Raw genomic sequence first — 19,552 nt, 5'->3', positions numbered from 1 at the left:
GGGTTCAGTCACTGATGGGGCCGGGGTCCCTAGTGCCTTGGGCGCTCTCCTGTTACCTGGCCCAAGGACTGGCCCCCTAGGCCGGATTGGCCCCATCCTTTGGAAGGTAGCCCGTGGGAGAGTCGGGGTCCCAGTGAACTCCAAGCGGAGTTCACGCCGGCACCTCGGGGGTCACCCTTTGCCTGGGCTTGTCTGTCTTCCCCAGAATGGCGCGCCCCGCTCTCAGACCGACCCCGTCGGCCGGGGTTCTTGCGGAGGGAGAAACTGTGGAGGGTGAGGGGGTCCGGGATCCCTGCGGCTGCTGACAACCCCTGGGGGCGCCCGCCGGAGAGCGTTAGGGCGGAAGGACGCTTCGCTGTGCCCTGGCCGCCAGACCAGATCTCCTGCGAGACCAGGGGTCCAACCCCGCCCCGCACCCCCTGCGGAGCTGCCCGCCAGTGCGCACGCGCCGACCGTCCGCCCTTGGGCCCCGCCCCACGGAGCTGCCCCTCAGTGCGCACGCGCGGACGCTCCCGGCCGTGAGGGGCGGGAGGTGGCAGCGAGACGCAGGCGACGTCCGCCCGGCCGGCTAGAGCGGCCGCCCCAGAGCGCGGCGCACCGGAATCGGAAGCGGGGATGAGCCTCCCCCGCCCCGCGAACGGCCATCTTGCAAGCTGAGGCGGCGGCGGCGCTGCGGCGGTTCGGTGGCCTCGGTCCCGGCGCGGTGAGGCTGTCCGGCGCGGGCCACGCTCTTCCTTCCCTGCTCCGGCCTCGACCACGGCGAGCCTGAGCGCGGCGGCGGCCCACACGCGGCGACGGGGAGAGGTGAGAGCGCGGCGCGGGCTTGAGCCGGGGCTTTGGCCGCGCGTCCGCCCCTCCGGAGCCGGCCCGCGCGGAGGGCACGGGGCCGTCGCAAGGCTTGTCCCCGCCCGATCCGCCGCTCGAGGGACCCCGACCTGGAGCTTCCGTGCGCGGAACCTGAGGTCGGTTACGGCCTGGCGCCCGGGGCTCCGGGCCGGGGTGCTCCTCCGGCCAGCTTGGGGGTTTGGTTGGCCCCGCGGCTGGGGCTCCTGCGGAAAGGCCTCCTGTTAGTGGCGCGCTTAAGGGCACCTCCAGGACTAGCGGCATAGATCTTGGTTTGTAAATGTCTCTGGGATTCGGGGTTGGGGGTGGCTGCCATTGAGCCTGCCGCCGCTTCACCCCTAGACAGTACCCCAAGCTGTTCATGCATCCCAGCAGGAATGAGTGCGCTTGGGGTTATGCCTGTTGAGGTAATAACCGAGAGAAAATTCAGGCGGTAAGAGTGGGAAGCCGCAGTGGGGTGGCTCCACTTGGGCCCCGGGCCAGTTCCTCATGTGTGCCTGCCCACTTTGCACGTCTGCCAGTTACCTGCAGCCTCTCAGCGTCTAGCCAGATGTAGACTTCTAGCCCCTTTTTCAGTCGATCCTACCTAGCTCGTCTGTGTTTAATTCAAATCCAGTTCCCGACCTCTTTCCGGGCCCAGGCATGGAACAGCTGAAGAGAGGTAAGGCCGCAGCCTAGTGGGAGTAGCGCTAGTAAGTGCATAGGATCACACCCCAGCAGTGGGAGGGTGGGTGCTCTGTCCGTTCCAGGTGAGGGAAACTTGGTGTAATCTAGCTTTGGTAGAAAGAGGTGCAATTGTAACTGGCTGTGTCTGTCGATCAGGCATGGTTGGATCTGGGTGCCTAGAACTTTCAGTTCTTCATCTGTAATGTTTTGAAGGGTTGACCTCTGGGGTAGCTCCCAGCCCAGGCAGGTGAATGAGTGGTAACGGGGCTGCCTCCATCAGCCCTGGGCTTCTCTCCAGCCTGTGAAGCAATCCTGGTGGAGAAAGGAGAAACTTCCGTGAAAGTCTGGGGCTTGGGTGTGTCACGTGCCCAGCGGGTCAGTCAGGCCAAGGTCTCTTGCCACACTATCACCTGAGTTATGCTTACAGTGAGTGGAAGAGATGTGGGAGAAAAAAAGAACGGGAAGGGGCACCTGGGTGGCTCCGTCGTTAAGCGTCTTCCTTCGGCTCAGGGCGTGATCCCAGAGTCCCGGGATCGAGCCCCACATCAGGCTCCCCCGCTGCGAGCCTGCTTCTTCCTCTCCCACTCCTCCTGCTTGTGTTCCCTCTCTCGCTGGCTGTCTCTCTGTCAAATAAATAAATAAGATCTTAAAAAAAAAAAAAAAAAGGAAAAAAGAACGGGGGAGTGGATGCTGGGCAGGTGGCAAGCTGTGTCCATATGAGGCTGAAGGGACTTATGCCCGTGATACTGGTTCAGGCTGCTTTCCTTCAGCTTCTGTATGTAATAATTTTTATTCATGTCATTTTTTTTAAATGTCTGCACACTGTTTTTTTCAGCATAATGCACTTTTATGTGCCCCGTCTGTGGAATTTGCAGGGAACTTGGGACATGCTTTATAGTGTATAGGTGCTGTAGACTAGAGGGGCCATGAGAGCACTGATTGGCACTGGAGGGGTCAGTTGGGAGCCCTTCCTTTTCATGAACTGCGTAGTTGAGTCATAAATGTGGCTTTAAAGATTATGCCTTTGGGAGCAAGAATGAGAGAGACGTTTGTGACTGATCAGGCAGGATCCATTTATTTTGTGTGGCTGTCCATTAACCTTCATTAAGCATCCAGCCTGGCCACATAATTAAGTGCAAACACAGTGGTATTTGAATTATCCAGTGGATTGTTTTACATATGGCAGAGTGCTAACTTTATGTGAACATTTAAAAGAAACCGAACAAGTCCAGTGTGATGGTTCTGCCTTTGGGTTGTTGCTGTTTGTTACTAGGTGTTGATCCCAGGTGAGCCACCTGGTCCACTTGGCTAGGCCAGGAGCTTGGGGGCAGTGCTGTGCGCGAAAGCATCCCTTCCCAGGCTGTTCTGTAGCCTTCTCCTGCTGTGGGTTCACCAGCATCACTGCTGGGGCCTGGCAGGCGCACCTGCGTGGTTTGGAGCTGGGTCGAAGGGAGGCTGGCGGAGGCATTTGACTAGGGAGATCAGGGAGGCTTTTTCGGGACTTAGCTTTTGAGCTAGGCCGGGAAGGGCCTAGGTGAGTTTTCTTCCAGTAGAGACCAGGCTGAGAAACAGCCATCTGGTTAGGTCCTGGAGGGGATTTGGGAGTGGGAAACTAGGAGGGCTAGCTGGGGCTTCTTTATCAAGGGCTTGGCAGGCAGGGGGGGTGTTCAAGTTTATTTGCTTGGCTCTGGGGGAATCTTGAAACGCTGTGATCAGAACTGTGGGTGGAGAAAGTTAATCTGACTTAAGTGTCCAGGGTGGACTGAAACGGGGTGAGACCAGAAGCTGGGAGGCCGGTTTGGAGGCTGTTGTGGTGGTTAATGGGAACAGTAGTGAGACCCTGTATTAGGGTGAGTGGAGTGGGGATGGGAGGAGGAGGGGAACAGAGACCTTGAAGTTTAGGGGCCCCAGAGAAGTGCGGTGGGCAGTGGTGTGCGGAGGACGGCTCTGCAGGCCTTGGGGTGTAGAGTGAGCACGCTGAGCCCTGGCTGTCGTCTAGGGGTTTAGTGGTCTGAGGGGAATTCAACCTGCAGAGGGGCAGGAGTCCGCAGACCTCGGACCCGATGGAGCTGTCGCTAGGGAAATGAGCACACAGAGGCCCTGAGCTGAAGATGAGGAGGGGCAGGTGCCGTGGCGGGGGGGGGGGGTGACTTCAGGTTCATACAGGCCAGAGGTCAGGGCGGTGATCCTGGCCACTGATTCCAGTGCTGTGGCAGGAGGGGCTGAGCTCGCTGAGTGGCGGCGATAGTGGCACGGAGGAGAGCAGGGCAGGGGTGGCTCCAATTTGCCACCGCTGTCGCCTGGAAGCCCCTTTCTCATTTCCATTTCTGCGTACCCCTATGTGTCCTCCGTCTCTATCGAATTTTACATCCGCAGCTTTCACATTGTATTTTTAGCAGCAGAACTTTTTTGCCTTGCCGTCTTATGGGAAACTTCAGTGTATATAGCAGTTCGAGTTGGAGCTGTTCTGATGTCTGTGAGGGTGGGGAGCTCTGTGTCTTCTCTCACCATCCCTCCCCTCTGCCTCCGAGCGTAGCTGAAGTGTCCCAGGGCCCCCTAAGCCAGGCCATGTTTCTTCTCTTGAATGATGGCTGTGACCTCGCTCCTGGTCCTTAGCCTTCAGTGCTGTCCTGTCCCTCCCATGCCATCTCATCTGTCCCATTCGACCTTTGCTGAACTGTTCAAGTGATCTTTCTTTCCTTCTTTCTTTCTCTTTCTTTTTCTTTTCTTTTCTTTCTCTAAGATGTTATTTATTTATTTGAGAAGAGAGTGCCTACACACACAAGCGGTGGTGGGGGGCTGCAGAGAGGGAGGGAGAAGCTGACTCCCCGCTGAGTAGGGAGCCCGATGTGGGACTCGATTCCAGGACCCTGGGATCATGACCTGAACCGAAGACAGATGGTTAACCGACTGAGCCACCCAGGCCCCCCATGTCCAAGTGATCTTTCTAACAGAAAATCTGATCTCCCTTAAGGCTTGGACCTAAAACCTTTCTGCTGTGCTGCTTGGCCTCCTGGCCTTGCCTCCCTGGCCAGCCTTGTCAGTCTCCATTTACTGTGCTGTGGCTCCTTACACAGTGGCCCAGTACTCTTCCCTGGACCCCTGATGCTGCCCATGTCCCTGTAGCTCCTTCTGTCTGGAGGGCACCCCTTTTCCCTCTTCCCAGCACGCGTGTCAGACTTTCAAGGGTCCCCGTCTCTGCAGTCGCAGAGAGAGGCCCTTTCTCTGCTCCCTTGTTCCACCCACTCTTGACCAGTGGCAGATGTGTTGGAGAATGTTTAACAACAGGCTTTCGGTGGGGGCTGGTTTGGGGTGAATCCTGATTTCCATGGTATAAACATTTCATTAGCAGAGTTGGAGAGAGATGCTTAGTCGCTCAGGAGCGCTGCTCCAGGCTGGCTTCAGCACACCTCTACTTAGGACCCTTTAAATTACATGTTTTTCTTCCCATTTAGGTTCTTTGAGGACAGGAGTGAGGCTTTGGGTTTTTTTCCTTAATCTTTGCATCTGATATTACATAAATGAAGGTTGTGGCAGGGCAGGCGGAAAAGGAGAATCTGCAAGTCCTGCAGGCGTCTGAGTGGGTGGGCAAGTCAGGACAGCCCACAGGCCTGGGTTCCGGGGGGCTGGGCTTAACTGCATGGTGGTGGGCTGCGGAGCCGGAAGCGAGGTACGGGCCTGCGGAAGCGTCTGGGTGAGGAAGGCAGTGGCGTGCCTCTCCCCCTTTGTCAGCAGAAGTGTTTGTTCCGCACAGATGAGCAGCAACAGCAGTAAAAGAGCTCCGACAACAGCAACCCAGCGGCTGAAGCAGGACTATCTTCGAATCAAGAAGGACCCGGTGCCTTACATCTGTGCTGAGCCCCTCCCTTCCAATATTCTTGAATGGTAAGGCTCTGCATGGCCGTTCACCTCACACTGACCATCCCCCGGGTTCTCTGCTGGCTTGGCTGGGTGGCCTTGTGCTCCCATCGTGGCATTGGGAAGGGTGCGTCTACACCTTTTTAGATGTAAGTAGACGGAGGCCTACACATGTGCCCTGGTTGTCTTCTTAATGAGTGGCAGCCGGGGCCGTGATGGGGTCTTCCTTAACCCCTGCATGTTGAGGCTGGAGAAAAAGAGTGCTGTAGAGCACCTTTGGGGTGGTGCTGGGTTTGTGGGATGCATAGGGGAGGCTGGGGGGTGTGTAGGTCTCACAGTTGTTGGTGGAGAAGCTGCACTTCTAGACTCTCCTTCTCTGCTCTTTGCTTCTTGGTCCTGTGAAGTAGCTTGTCCTGCCTTGGAGAGTTTGCTACAAAGGGTCGGGGGTCTGATACGTAAGCAGCTGGCACTGGCCTGGGAAGCCCTTGGGCTGAGGAGAGGCTCTGTACCTCATGGACGCTTGTTTCGTAGTGACTCTCTGGCCGTGTTCAAGCGTGGCCTTCGAAGGCTACATGCTTCTACAGAGATGCTGCCCTTACCAGCTTCATGGCTGATTTTGTGGCAAGTAACGCATAGGGCTCCGATAGTAAGCGTTTTCTGTTCGGAAGGTATTTCTCTTTTAAAAGATTTTATTTGTTTGTTTGAGAGAGAGCGTGCATGCACACACACATGCAAGTGGGGAGAGAGGGAGAGGGAAGAATCTCAGACAGACTCTGCAGTGAGCATGGAGCCCAGTGGCGGCACTGGATCCCACAACCCCGAGATCATGACCTGAGCTGAAACCAAGAGTCACATGGTCAACTGACTGAGCCACCCAGACACCCCCGTTTGAAAGGTATTTTGTGTTTTGATCTTAAAAAATGTTTTCCAGGGGACACCTGGATTGCTCAGTCAGTTAAGTGTCTGACTCTTAATCTCAGCTCAGGTCTGGATCTCAGGGTCGAGAGTTCAAGCTCCACGTTGGGCTCGATGCTGGGCGTGAAGCCTACTTAAAAAAAAAAGTGTTTTTTAAGTTTTTAAATCCGGAGAAAACGGATTCAACTGAGTTAAAAAGAAATACTTTTTTTTTTTTTTTTAAGATTTTATTTATTTATTTAACACAGATAGGGACAGCCAGCGAGAGAGGGAACACAAGCAGGGGGAGTGGGAGAGGAAGAAGCAGGCTCATAGCGGAGGAGCCTGACGTGGGGCTCGATCCCATAACGCCGGGATCACGCCCTGAGCTGAAGGCAGACGCTTCACCGCTGTGCCCCCCAGGCGCCCCAAGAAATACTTTTCTGATTGGGCAGGTGTTCACGGGTTCTGGATCCACCTTCCTCAGCTTAGAGAGAAGGGCCTGCTCTGATCGGTGAGGGAAGGGTTCTGAGGGTGAGGTGGGCCTCGTGTGAGTGAGGCTTCAGGGTTACAGCAGAGCTCTCCTTGCCCCCAGGCAACAAAAACCAAGTGTGGCCGCCCACAGAATTGGCAGATGGAGGGACAGGTTCCATGGCAGTTGCAGGGGTGTCCTCTTTGTGTGGGGAGCCTCTCTCTGCCTGTGAGTTCAGGTCCCCAGGTTCAGTCATTCATGAGGAGGATCTGCCGCTAACGTTTATTACAGAGAAAAAAGAGCAAAATCAGCAAACAGAGAAGGCACTGGAGGCAGAGTCCCTAGGAGACCAGGCACAAGCTTCCCATCCCTTTGGGCTGTCACAGGACTTGCTGTGACGACACGTGTGAGGCCCTGTCCAGCAGGGAAGCCTGTTAGAGACCCAGGGCGTGGGATTTGCAGCGGGAGCAGGTCGCGTGGGCACTTCTGCCTGGCACCCCCAGTGCTCCAGACGCCCAGCTGGAAGGCAGGCTTTCTCTCGGCATGAATCGTATTTTGAGCATGAATAACGTGGTTGGGGCGGTGAGACCCTCTCCCCACTCTGGAACCCAGTTCCTGGAGCTGGCTGAGGACGGCCGTGTCAGGCCTGCTGGATGAGCGCTCCTGCTTGGCTGTGGGTGTCCTCTGAGTGCTGTGGTGCCCGTCCCTTGCTCTGCTTCTCAGGCTGCTGGGCTCTCCGCACCCGCTCACCACCCTACCCAGTGTTCTCACATTGGGCACCGGAATTGGGAGCAGTGACAAATTAAGGCCATGTTCCTGGGTGTGTCACGTGCTTAGCTCTGAGGGTTGTTCCTGGTCTGCCAACATAGGATGACAGCGTTTTTGGAGTAAAACATACCAGATAGCAGATAGCGGATGTCACGTGGTCCACAGCGTGAAGATGGTGTTTGTGGGAAGGGAGGGTTGTGAGGGGTTAATAGTCGTGTCTGGTCTTGAATTCTGGTTGGTTCTACTTTCTCCTTTGTGCTTTTCTGTTTTGTGTGAAAATCCTTAAGTCCAAACACCTCTGGACGTACAGCTGAAGCTTTTTGTTTGTGTGGGAGAGTGGAGTCTGTGGGTGCTGCTGCCTGTGGTCCGAGGCCTGTGGGTACAACCTGGGCTTGCCCTGTTCCTCCTGCTGCAGGACAGCTGCTCTGAGGTCGTGTCTCCTTCTCCCAGAACATCCAACACTGGGGGACACAGAGCCACCTCGTGTCACCAGCTGTTCCCTGTCTGGTCTGCTTCATAATATTTGGGCACACTGACACTGAAAACTGCAAGTTTCCAAGTACACCCCAAGAATGTGTGTGAAATGAACATTGAAAACTTTGTCATTTGGCTACAATGGTTAGAGAGGATTCCTTTCTTTCATATTGTGAACACAAAAATACTTAGTGGAAAACTCACAAGATTCAGTTTGTAAGATTCTGTTACAAAGTGACTAAACCCTCTACGGCACAAGTTCACCTATTGAATATTCATGAGTATCTAGTTTTGGCTGGACCCTACAAACCCCAGCCTCGGAGTGACTCCGAATTTGGAGAATTTGCCATCCCCAGAGCCAGCTGATTTTCTTCTCTCCCTCAGGCACTATGTGGTCCGAGGCCCAGAGATGACCCCTTATGAAGGTAAGTCTTTGATCTGAGTGAGACGAACAAGAGGCCGCTTTACCTTCTGAATAGACCTCACCTGTCAAACACTTTACATTTGTGAATCACGCCCTATTTTGGATGTGCGTTAGTGAGATCGGACTTCCTTGGAGTCCATCCCAGTGTTTCTCCAGGTCCGAGAAGTGTTTGGTTTTGCCGTTGTGTTCAGTCCTTGGGGTCTATCTGTAAGTCGCAGGGTTCAGCCAGCCTCTGATACCAGTGGGATCAGAGCCGGAAGACAGACCTGGTGAGCAGGACAGTGTGGCCAGTTTCTCCTGGGGTTTGTTCAGACCAGCATGGATATTGTTGGAGGAAGGAAAGGTGTATTTATGGAGCACTCCCTCTGCTGAGCCCTCTGAGCTAAGGGATGGGCCCCTTTGTGGATGGGGCACTGAGGTTTAGGGAGGATCCGCTCTGGGTCAGCTGGGCATCTCTGTTCTCCTAACTGCTGTGGAGGCTGATCCGGTGATGCCACCAGGGTCCTCTGGTGTCATTTACGAAGTAGACCTGGGATTATTTGGTGCGTCGCGGGGGCCGCGGGAGCCTGGCATCAGCTTCAGGGTTTGGGGGGGGGGGTGAGAGATGAGCCATGGCAGGGCAAGCCCAGGGCAGAGATGTGGCCAGGTGGGCAGTACCTGCCACTCTCTAGCCACTGGGGCCTCACTTCATGTGACGTATACCTGCACATGGGACTTTTGTGTAAGATTTCACTAGAAAAGAGTCTGGCTGCTGGAGGAGAATGTTCGGCATATGTCACTCGCCTTATGAGGACTCTCCTTTGATGCAGGAGTCCCTGTTATGGGAAGATGTGTCCTAGGGAGACAGGTGCAGAAGCTCTCTGTAGGGCGGGTGGGAACTGCTTGAATGCCCAACAGCGGTGTGGGGGCTTGATGGGCTTGCAGTGGGTTTCCTAGAAATGCAGCAAAAGACGGGCTTCAGAGCTGTCTGGACAGATCACGTTAGAAGGCTTGTTAAATACGTGTTTCTAACACACAAGAACTGAGCGTGTTCTCTCTCTCACAAGGGGCATTGTGCCTGGTTTTTAAGGGGGGTTTTTTGTAGTTTTTTTTTTTTTTAATGTTAGTCACCATACGGTACATCATTAGTTTTTGATGTAGTGTTCCAGGATTCATTGTTTGCTTATAACACCCAGTGCTCCATGCAATACGTGCCCTCCTTAGTACCCATCACCGGGCTAACCCATCCCCCCATATTTTTTTGTAGTTTTAGTATTTTCTTTCTTTCTTTTTTTTTTTTTTAAAGATTTTATTTATTTATTCGACAGAGATAGAGACAGCCAGCGAGAGAGGGAACACAGCAGGGGGAGTGGGAGAGGAAGAAGCAGGCTCATAGGGGAAGAGCCTGATGTGGGGCTCGATCCCAGAACGCCGGGATCACTCCCTGAGCCGAAGGCAGACGCTCAACCGCTGTGCCACCCAGGCGCCCCTGTAGTTTTAGTATTTTCTGATTAAATAGTGGACATTTATTAATTTTGTATCTAGGCCTGTTCCTGCTGGAAATGAGCCTGGACAGGGGTGGAGGCAGTGGGGAAAGGAGAAGGCAGGCCCCGAGTGAAAGCATGCAGGCTGGGACTGCAGGACACCCCCATACCCCCAGGCCTTGCCTAGCATGGGGTGTCCTGACTCTGCAGAAAGAGGCACCCTCTTTCCGGACCCAGCCCTGTCAGGAATGTTTCCTTGTGTCTGGTACTCCCCTGTGTATTACCTGCTGGTTTTGACTCTCAGGCTGCCAGCAAGATTCCCTTCAGAGACAGCTTTTCCTACTGCTCTTCCTCCCCCTTCTTTCTTCCTCCTCCTTCCCCTCCTCTGCCTCCTCTCCCTTCACTGCCCACCTCAGCACCTACTCCCATCCCCTCCCCTGCTGCCCATGCCCTCCTCAGCTCAGGGCTACACTCTGCAGCCTGCAGCCCTTCCTTCGCTGACCGCTTTCATCTGGGTCGATAAGGGACACCTCTGAATTGCCGGTCTCCAAGGGACAGATCTCAGGCCTCAGTGTCTGGGGTTTCGTGAACTTTTGGTGTTGTTGACTCTGGCTTCCTCCTCACTTGCTCCTCCTCTGACTTCTGGATGTCCTGACCCTTCCTTCTCAGTCTCTCATGGCTCTTCTCCCTGTCCATGTTTGCTTGGCTCGGCGCTGGCTGGCCTCTGGGTTCCACGGCTCTGCTGGTCCTGGCGCGGCAGCCCTGACAGTTCAGAAGTGGCCTCCTGCTAGTGCACACGTGGCTTAAGATTCTTCCGGAATTGATCGTAGATTTTACGCAGCCCTGTAGTCGTAATAAAAGTCTGTTGTAGGCATACACAAATTTATTCTGAGGTTTTTATTCTAAAATGTACATGGAAGGGCCGAGGATCAAGAGTAGCTAAAACAAGAATAAAGTGGGAGGAGTCAGTCTGCTTGATTTTAAGACTTGGGTGCCTTCAGTGAGCGGGCTGTGGGGGGAGTGCAGAAATGCGGGTCAGCCGAACAGCGTAGAGAACCCAGGAACGGTCCGGCACAGCTGGCCAGTGGAGTTTTTTTTCTTTTTTCCCCACTTAGTCATAAAAGCAGTCCAGTGGAGGAAGGGCAGCGTTGAAGTGTGGCATCGTGCTGCACGCGCTCCCTGGCCTCCTTCCAGGGCCACAGTGCTCTCTGTAGTTTCTGTCCGCAGGGCTTGGCCAAGGCTGTGCTCCTCACTCTGTCCCCTGTGGACACTTGGAATGAAGGGTGTGGGAGCTGCTGGCCTGGCACTGCTTCCCTAACACTCCCTGTGGGCTTGACCTCTGGGTGAAGCTCTGTCCTCCCATGTCCCCTGCTGTGACTCTTCACCTCTCAGAATGAGCCCTCCTGGGCCCCCCTCCAGTACAGATCCTCCCAGAGTTCATCGTCTGCACCGTAAGGTGCACGCCGAGACGGGGAGAATTGCAGCGTCCCTGGTTCCGCATGCGCTGCCTGCTGTGTGTCTTGAAACTTGCGTTTGCTTCTCCAGTTTGCTCCCTGGGCCTGGGTCCTGCATGGAGCCTTTCCCTTGGCAGAAGGTTTTCACCTAGCATTTCTCCAGTAGATCACAGGACGTAGAGCTGCCGGGTCAGCGTGGGTATTGAGAATTCCGTGTTCCTGGCCGGTGTATACTCCTGCCGCGAGGCAGTGTCTGTCTTCCCACTCCCCTCCGCTAAGCTACACAGGGCAGCCATTTCCTGTGTAGCCCTGAGCCAAACCGTGTCAGACGTGCATTGGCTCTTCCTGCGTCCTCTTAGGAAGAACCCCTGTTTGTATCACTTGCCTGTTTTCCACTTTGGTTTTCCGTAGTGATTTTGAGTGAGTGTGCTCTGCGTGTCATCTGTAGTGTTAGTTTCTCACTGGTGGACTTGGCTGCCTCTTGGGTTGGCCTTACGAGGGGCACTTGCCCATGTCATCCCTCCACCACTGGCAGAGCTTGGAGTAGAAGACAGCACTCACGTGAGGTGGCCAGGGCTCTGGTGGGGAGCCCAAATGAGGTAGTGGGGAGGCACTACTCAACAGTGGCATTGGAGCACAGAGAGATGTGTGGCTCTTTGGGACTAGTGTACCCCGGTCCTCCAGGTGGGACCACACCCAGGGTGCCGGGGACAGCAGGGAGCCCAGGTGGAAGTCAGGGCAGCTCGTGAAGCCTCACTGTGCCAGCATTCATGTGCACGCACACAGACATCACCAGATATCCTGTCCCTGCACGTTCCACTCCTCCTGCCTGTGGTGTGCTCAAGGCTCTGCATTTCCCAAAGGCTCCCAGGTGAGGCCCTGAGACGAGGGTGTGAGGCCTCAGGTAGGCATGGGCCAGTGGGACTGGGAGCTGAGCAGGCAGGGGTGAAGGCCATGAGACTAGGCCTGATGCTGGGCTAACCATGTCACCCAGAGTGTTGGTCTGGGTCAGTTTGAAGGTGTGACCAACAGGATTTGTTGATGGAATAGGCATGAAATGGCGGCGGGGACGGGGTGGGGGTGGCAATGGGGCCTCCCAGATTTTAGTCTGAATGGCTAAGAGGATGGAGCTGCTGTTTGGGGGAGATAGCTGCAATTCTCTCTTGGACCCATCTGGGCAGTGTTGCCTAGATGGTCAGTCCGTGGTCTGGAGTCCGGGGTGGAGGCCCAGAGGCCCAGGTGAAGGTGCTGGTTGGAGAGGAATTATCATACCCTCACGTCGCGTGAGACTGTGAGACCCCAGAAGCGTGAGTGATCAGGGAGACCACCGGAGGAGCCAGTGGCCAGTGCTTCGGAGGTGGGGTGGGAATGGGGAGCCAGGCCAGGGTGGGCTCTAGAACGCAGGGTCAGGCGTGGTGGTGAGGTGTGAGGGGAGGTCTGGTGACCTCGATGTCAGGTTTGGGGGACCATGGTGGGGGCAGGAGCCTCGTCAGGGTGGACTTAGACGTAGCTCTCGAGGGGTTTTAGAGAAAAGAGAGCGAGCGACTGGCAGGAGTTGGAGGGGGGTGGCAGCCAGAGCTTTTGTGTGTGTTTTTACGGTGGAAGAAATGATGGCAGTTTTGCTGCTGCTGCGTGTAGTTTGGTGGGGAAGGAGAAATGAGTAGTGCGGGAGGGAGGGGATCTGAGTAAGGGTGACCTCAGCTGGCATGCTGGGGAGGAGGGCAGGAGGGGGCCGTCGAGGAGCCCAGTGCAGCTTCTCTTCCGATGCTCTGCTCTGAGTGAGAGAGGGGGCACAGGAAGACTGAGCAGGGTTGTGTGGTGGTCATGTGGGACAAGGGCTGCTCCTAATTTTTGGTCATGAGCCCCCCCCCCCCCCCCCCCCCCCGGTGAGACCTCCAGCAAGACTCTTGTGTTCCAGGTGTGGTCAGCTGGTGTGCAGAGAGATGACAGGGAGTTGGTGGGGTGGGATGGGGTGGGAAGCCAAAGGTTGTGGCGCCAGCCTGAGGGCTGGAATGGGGCTGGATGCGACCCCAACAGGAGTTGCATCGTGGACCGTGACCAGGCTCTTTCTCTGTTTTGATATAGGTGGCTATTATCATGGAAAACTAGTTTTTCCCAGAGAATTTCCTTTTAAACCTCCTAGTATTTATATGATAACACCCAATGGAAGATTTAAGTGCAATACAAGGTAAGGCATTTCTGCTTCTCAAGTGTTGAGTGTGGTCAGGATTGGGGTGAGCTCTGTTGAGCGGGTCCCTGTTTTGCAGGCTGTGTCTTTCCATCACGGATTTCCACCCAGACACGTGGAACCCGGCCTGGTCCGTCTCCACCATCCTGACGGGGCTCCTTAGCTTCATGGTGGAGAAGGGCCCCACCCTGGGCAGCATAGAGACGTCGGACTTCACGGTGAGGGGTGGAGAGCATGGTCACGTGATGGGGGCTCCCACTCATGTCCTTGCTCCCCAGGCACCATGTGGAGACTCCCTGTTGTGGGGTTCCTTGTTCTCCTCAGCAGCGGGAAGAACAGGCCAAGCTCCCTAGAGGTCTTGGGTGGGGTGGGCAGCACCACAGCCCCTCCACGGGTAGCAGGGTGCCTAGTCCTTGTTAACTGGTTATATTTTTCTGTTGTTTAAGTAGGAATCAAGTTTAATGTTATTGATAATGGAAAGTTAAATAAGCCTTGTTGTGAAGAGTGAGGTCACAGAGTGCTTTAATAACATGAAGACAACAGCCTTTGAGGATAAAATAGTCTTTAGAATTTGAACGAATTGAAATTAATCGGGCTGATATTTCCCTTCTCTTTCTTCCTAGAAAAGACAACTGGCTGCACAAAGTTTAGCATTTAATTTGAAAGACAAAGTCTTCTGTGAATTATTCCCTGAAGTCGTGGAGGTAAGGGACAGAGGCTGGCGGTCAGTTTTGCTCCCCCCTTGTCAGGAGCACTTTCAGATTTGATTCTTTGAAAGAGAAGACGGTGCTGCCGTGGTCCCTGTGCCGCAGGTGCGCAGCACGGAGGGTCCCCGTCCGCACACACCTTCTCCTGAAGGTGCCTAGGGACCAGGGGGCTTGGGCGGTGTGGTTGGAGCTGGGGAGGCCAGGGAACGGGAACTGGATGACAGGGCATGGAGCTCCTCAGGTGGGCTGCTGAGCTGCAGGGAGGGCCGTTGGCCAGGAGGGGCAGGGTGAGCTGCACTAAGGTCGAGGCCGCGGTGAATCTGTATTGCTTGGACCTGCTCGGTCTAGGCCCTGAGGGGTGCAGGCTGGGTGGTTTTGACAAGTGCCTCCCCCCCCATCTGTAAAACAGGGTTAGCCACAGCCCCCAGCTCCGAGGGTGGGTATCAGGATTGAATACGTGCGGCTGGCGACTGCTGGCCCCACAGGTCTTCATGGTGGGTCTTAGAATCCTCCCTAGTCCTGAAGGAACTCAATTGTTTAGACCAACCCTTGTTTCTTTTTGTTTTTATCTTAGGAAATTAAACAAAAGCAGAAAGCCCAAGACGAACTCAGTAGCCGACCCCAGGCTCTCCCCTTACCAGATGTGGTTCCAGATGGGGAAACACACCATGGTCAGAATGGGCTTCAGCTCCTCAATGGGCACGCGCCAGGGGCTGGGCCGCACCTCGCGGGGCTCCAGCAGGCCAACCGGCACCACGGACTCCTGGGCGGCGCCCTGGCGAACTTGTTTGTTATAGTTGGGTTTGCGGCTTTTGCCTACACGGTCAAGTACGTGCTGAGAAGCATAGCGCAGGAGTGAGCCACATGCCACGGCCGGCAGAGGTGGTCACAAACGAGGGACACGGCCCGAGCTTGCTGTGGGCTGGCTGGACGTGCTGCCGAGCGCAGGGTGCACCTGCCTGACTCCGGGTTAGCTTTTTAAAAACCTTGAAAAGGAAAACAGAAACCAAAGTGTGTCACTTGGATTTAGAGGCGATGCAAGGTTCTCAGCTCCCCGTCCTCGCGCTGGGGTCGGTTGGGGACCATGGAGCTTGGGTGTCGAGGAGGGGCCTCACGCTTTGGTTTTATAGCTTATCTCCTGTATCGTCTTTTGGACCTGTTTTAGTAAACCTGTTTTTCATTTTATTAGATTTGGTCACTTAAAAATACAAAACTCGATTATCAAATACTTTGCGTGCGTTCTTGGTCCAGTGGAGCCCTCCCTGGCTCACCAGGTGGGAGAAGTTCCCACAGCTGCGCCCGGCTGGCAGGGGCAGGGGGCCTGGCCAAGGACGGCCACAGATGGGGTCCAGGAGACGTGGGGTTTGGCCCCAGCATTTGAAATGTGCTTGTGTTCACCTGGAAGGAAGCTGTCCCCCTAGGAAAGTGGGCTCTTTGTTTTGCTGAAGTTGAAATTCAGCATCCACTTGCTGTGTGACCACAAGGTGGCACCCTTTACTCGAAGAGCCATGGTGTCCTGTGTGGTCCCTTAGGCCGCTTTCACCTTACCCCCCACCCCCTTGCCTCCACACCCAGGCTGGGCCCCCCACTGCCACCTCCAGGTTCCCGGATGCTGCAGGGGTGGCCCTTGGTGCCTGCAGGACATTTCCTCTGACCCCAACAGCCCGCTGGGGGTCTGCACCTGACAGCCGGCTTCTGTGCACCTCGGGGTCTCCTCACACTTGGTCCAGGTCTTTGTTTTACCCTGAAGATAGGCTCCCACGTTCCTTTTCGCAGCTGATCCGTGTCTGGTATGGGCTCTGCTCTGGAAGACCACACAGGGACTGGGCATCACAGGACGTGACGGCTGCCCAGGAAGGGCAGGGCCGGTGGGGGGAGATGGCTCCCTGGCTGCTGACATCTTCCATCCAGCGCCTGTGTGGTGATTTCACTTGGCGTCATTTGAAAGCACTGTGTCTGCGGGTCCCGGGCTGAGGTGCCCCGATCCCACTCCAGGGGCCACAGGGGCCTCAAGGGAAGCCACGCACTTGCGCATCTTCGACAGTCTTTGGTTTTTGATCCGTTTATTTAAAATTCCTCTATGATTTACCACGTGTGTGTATTTAACCTGCTCTTGTGAAGAAAATCTCTGATTATATCTTTGTTCCTAAATGTTGTGCTGTTTGAGTCTCTGTTGGCGGAAGTGCAAGTCCATCTCAGCCCAGCGCCAGGCTAGCCCACAGGCAGGCCAGCGGCTGGGCCCGTGGGGGCACTGGCGCTACTGTGTCTGCGGCGTGGCAGTGTCCCGTGGCTCGCCGTGGGCCCTGGTGGCAGCGCCACGCGGCTGGGCCTGGACCCCTGCGTGCAGTGGTAGGCAGGGGCCCGCTCCGCCGGGCATCCTCCGCACGGCCGGCTCGAGGGTGTGTCTGTGGAGTTCAGCGTCTGATCCAAGCACTTAATATTTCCTGAGGTTTTGAGGAGGCATCGTAGCAACTATTTTCCTTAACGTGGGTTATTTCTTCGCCCTGTGTGAAATCTCGACTATTAAAAACCCTTGTCAGCGGTAGAAATAGATCCGTGCTGAACAGAGCCTTCACCCAGTGTCCAAGGTGGCAGGCTGTCTGCAGTCACCCGAAGTAAAAGATGGCCTTGGGGAGCCTGGCCGGCCCCGTTGGAAGAGCAGGTGACCCTTGCATTCATGGTCGTGAGTTCGAGCCCCACGTTGGGTGTAGAGATTGCTTACAATAAATAAATAAAAAATTTTTAAAAAAGATGAACTTGTCCTGTGGGTCTACACGTCTGACCCCGTGTACGTGTTGCTCTCCCTCGGAGGGGTCAGCGGCCCCTCTCTCTTGTGTGGAGTCCCTGGGGGAGGGCAGTTGGGCGTCCCCAGTAGTTGGCCCAGCTGAACGGCTGAATGCAAGCTGTGTTTGGTGTCTCTTAATCCAGGGAGAAAGCCCCTGCCCAGACTCAGTGCTGCACGGACGCAGGTGAAGGGGTCCTGGAGGTGTGGGGAGTGGTCTTGCGAGGGGTGTTCTCAGCATCTGTCCCCCAAGAAGCTTCCCCAGGCCCGAGTTTGAGATCTGAAGCTGCAGGTGCTGCCGCGTGGTCTGGGTCTGAGGCTGGAGCGGCCCTCGGTGTGCCAAGGGCATCATGGGGGGCAGGCTGCTGTGGGGACGATGCCCAGTGTCTGGGTTGTGCCGGTGTGGGTACGGAGAAGGGCAGCTGGCCTGGGCCTCCCCTCCAGGGCAGTGGGTGTCTGGGGCGATAGGGTATGGAGGACTGGAGAGCAGGGTTCCTTTGGTGCTTTTCCAGGCAGATCCTGTGCTCACTGGGGAGCTGGGCCCCTGGGAAGACCCATGGGTTGCTGGGGAGAGGGGGAGGGGCACTGGAAAGCAGAGAGCTGCTTCCCCGACACTGGACCCAAGCCCGGGGAGCCGTGTCCCTCTGCAGAGTGCGGCTCGGTTGAGACTTACGAAACAGTGGGCCAGGGAAGTGGCTCCTGCTTCCTGTCGAGGTGCCTGGGGCTGGGAGCAGAACCCATGGTTCAGGCACGGTCGGACCTGTTCCAGGCCCATTGCCGTGTGGCTCCCCCATCCAGCTTCAGAGGTGGTCTGCTGTAGGTCGGCCTGCCTGTAGGACTGCTGGAGCCTGGCCAGTTGGCAGTGTGCACACAGCAGCCAGTCAGAGATGGTGCATTGCGCCCGGCACTTTCCGGAACACTTTCAAGCCTTGAAGGATCGGGCCGTCAGGATGCAGTTGGTAGAAAAACAGGTGCCAGCCTGTGAGGAAGGCGTCTAGCAGCTCAGTGGGAGTCTCCAGGGCTACCTTCCTGACCTGGTGTTGGGTGCAGGTCACATCTGGGGTTCCGGCCGGGCAGGGCACAAGGGGATCTTCTGCAGCGTGCCCCCCTTCAAGACCCCGGCGTTGGGAGCTGGCTCACCAGCTGGACACCCGAAAGAGCTGTGGCTCCAACAGCGATCTCGGAGTTCACCACAACCGCCCGCTGTTGTCCCTGGAGCTGACCACCTCTGCCTGAAACAGGAGGGGGGACAGATGACCCCGGGCAGACATTCCTCGTATCTTCACCACCAGGCTTGTCTCGGGCGGCTCTGCCTGTAGCTGCTGCCAACCATGGACATGGTCTGGGGCTGGGGTCTGCCTTCCTCATTCCTGGTAGACATCTAGAAATTGAGGAGTGCCTGGAGGAGGACTCATGCTGTCCAGCAGGGCCAGTGTGCCCCACCTTCATCTAGGCTGGACTGCAAGCAGCAGCTCCTTTGGGGGCTAGCCCTGGCTCTGACCATTCCTCGTCTTGGTGCACCGAGGGGCAGCTGTCATGGGCCCTGTCACGTGACGACTGAATCTGCAAGGCTTTGTTGACTTGAGCTGGCCCCGGTCGGTGGTTCTGTTGCCCACAGCCTGCAGGTGGTTAAGGAAGGGCCCTAACTCTCCTTGAGGACCCACCCACTGTTTTTCAGGTCCAGCTGTGGAGGAAGTAGGCTCCTCTGCTGTGCGCAGCCACCCAGGGCTCACCCTTGTGCTGACCTCCAGATGGCAAATGCCTGGGGACTCCTCTCCCTTTCCCCTGCTGGCTCGGGACAGCAGGAAGCCGAGAGGCTTGGTTGGGTGAGGGCAACCCCTCAGGCAATAAGGGTTGGCCTTGTGTCCCAAAAAGAGGAAGGGGTAGGACTCAGGGGCAGCCTCAGCCAGGCCACCCACCATGCCTTTCTCTGAGGTCAATCAGTCCCTCCCCTTGCCAGCCATGCTCGCCCCCAGTGGAGGGCCAACGCCCAGGGTCACCTAGGCCAGGACAAGGGTGGGAGCCCAGTAGGTCAGCTGTCTATCCTGGGTCCTGCCTTTCTCAGGAGCAGGGTCTGATCCAGGCTTCCGAGCATCACCAGGACCCTGGCATGGGGGGACCTCTGTCAGAGGGCCTGGAGGGGGCCTGTGGCAGGGCTGGAAGGATCCGGAGGGCCTGAGGGAGGTGGGTCATATGTAGGAAGTGCAGATGGGGCTCTTCGTCCTGAGGGAGTTTGTCCCCACCCTCGGACCTCCTGGGCCACCTCCCTGAAGGGGCTGGATGTGAGGTGCAAGCAGCGTCCCTGGGAGGCGGCTGGGGTGAATTCGTGTTTACAGTTTCCAGGGTGATTTGGCCCTCCTGGGGAAGGGTGGGGGCTGTTTCCAAATGCAGGGAGCGCCTGGGGAAGTGCAGCCCCGTGCAGCAGCCTAACGCCCCCGTCCACGCCCCCGGGCTGGCAGAGCGGCAGAGCGTGAGCCCTCCCCCTCGGAGCTTGGGGGAGGAGGGGAGGGTTTATTTGGCGGCGTGCTGGGGCAGCCAGGGCACTGCCTGTGAGGGGAG

The 19,552-nt window shown here is 56.3% G+C and overlaps 1 protein-coding gene across 1 annotated transcript; it reads left to right on the top strand.

The window, feature by feature from the left end:
* The first annotated feature begins 618 nt into the window (after window positions 1–618).
* Window positions 619–15,439, top strand: UBE2J2 (ubiquitin conjugating enzyme E2 J2). The gene is made up of 7 exons (XM_026520107.4): window positions 619–804; window positions 5,264–5,394; window positions 8,360–8,400; window positions 13,402–13,504; window positions 13,584–13,722; window positions 14,128–14,208; window positions 14,786–15,439. The coding sequence occupies exons 2-7, from the start codon at window positions 5,264–5,266 to the stop codon at window positions 15,068–15,070; spliced, it is 780 nt and encodes a 259-aa protein (XP_026375892.1). The 5' UTR covers window positions 619–804; the 3' UTR covers window positions 15,071–15,439.
* Window positions 15,440–19,552: the final 4,113 nt, after the last annotated feature.

Source organism: Ursus arctos, unplaced genomic scaffold (genome assembly GCF_023065955.2).
Source record: "Ursus arctos isolate Adak ecotype North America unplaced genomic scaffold, UrsArc2.0 scaffold_32, whole genome shotgun sequence".
In the NCBI taxonomy this organism is placed as follows: domain Eukaryota; kingdom Metazoa; phylum Chordata; class Mammalia; order Carnivora; family Ursidae; genus Ursus; species Ursus arctos.
This window is presented reverse-complemented; position numbering and strand designations above follow the sequence as displayed.

Excerpts from the sequence above, each read along its gene's own strand:
- UBE2J2 (XM_026520107.4), top strand. The coding sequence starts at position 5,264 with ATGAGCAGCAACAGCAGTAAAAGAGCTCCGACAACAGCAACCCAGCGG. Across the intron at positions 13,505-13,583 it reads AGATTTAAGTGCAATACAAG|GCTGTGTCTTTCCATCACGG; the intron begins GTAAGGCATTTC and ends CCTGTTTTGCAG. Across the intron at positions 13,723-14,127 it reads TAGAGACGTCGGACTTCACG|AAAAGACAACTGGCTGCACA; the intron begins GTGAGGGGTGGA and ends CTTTCTTCCTAG.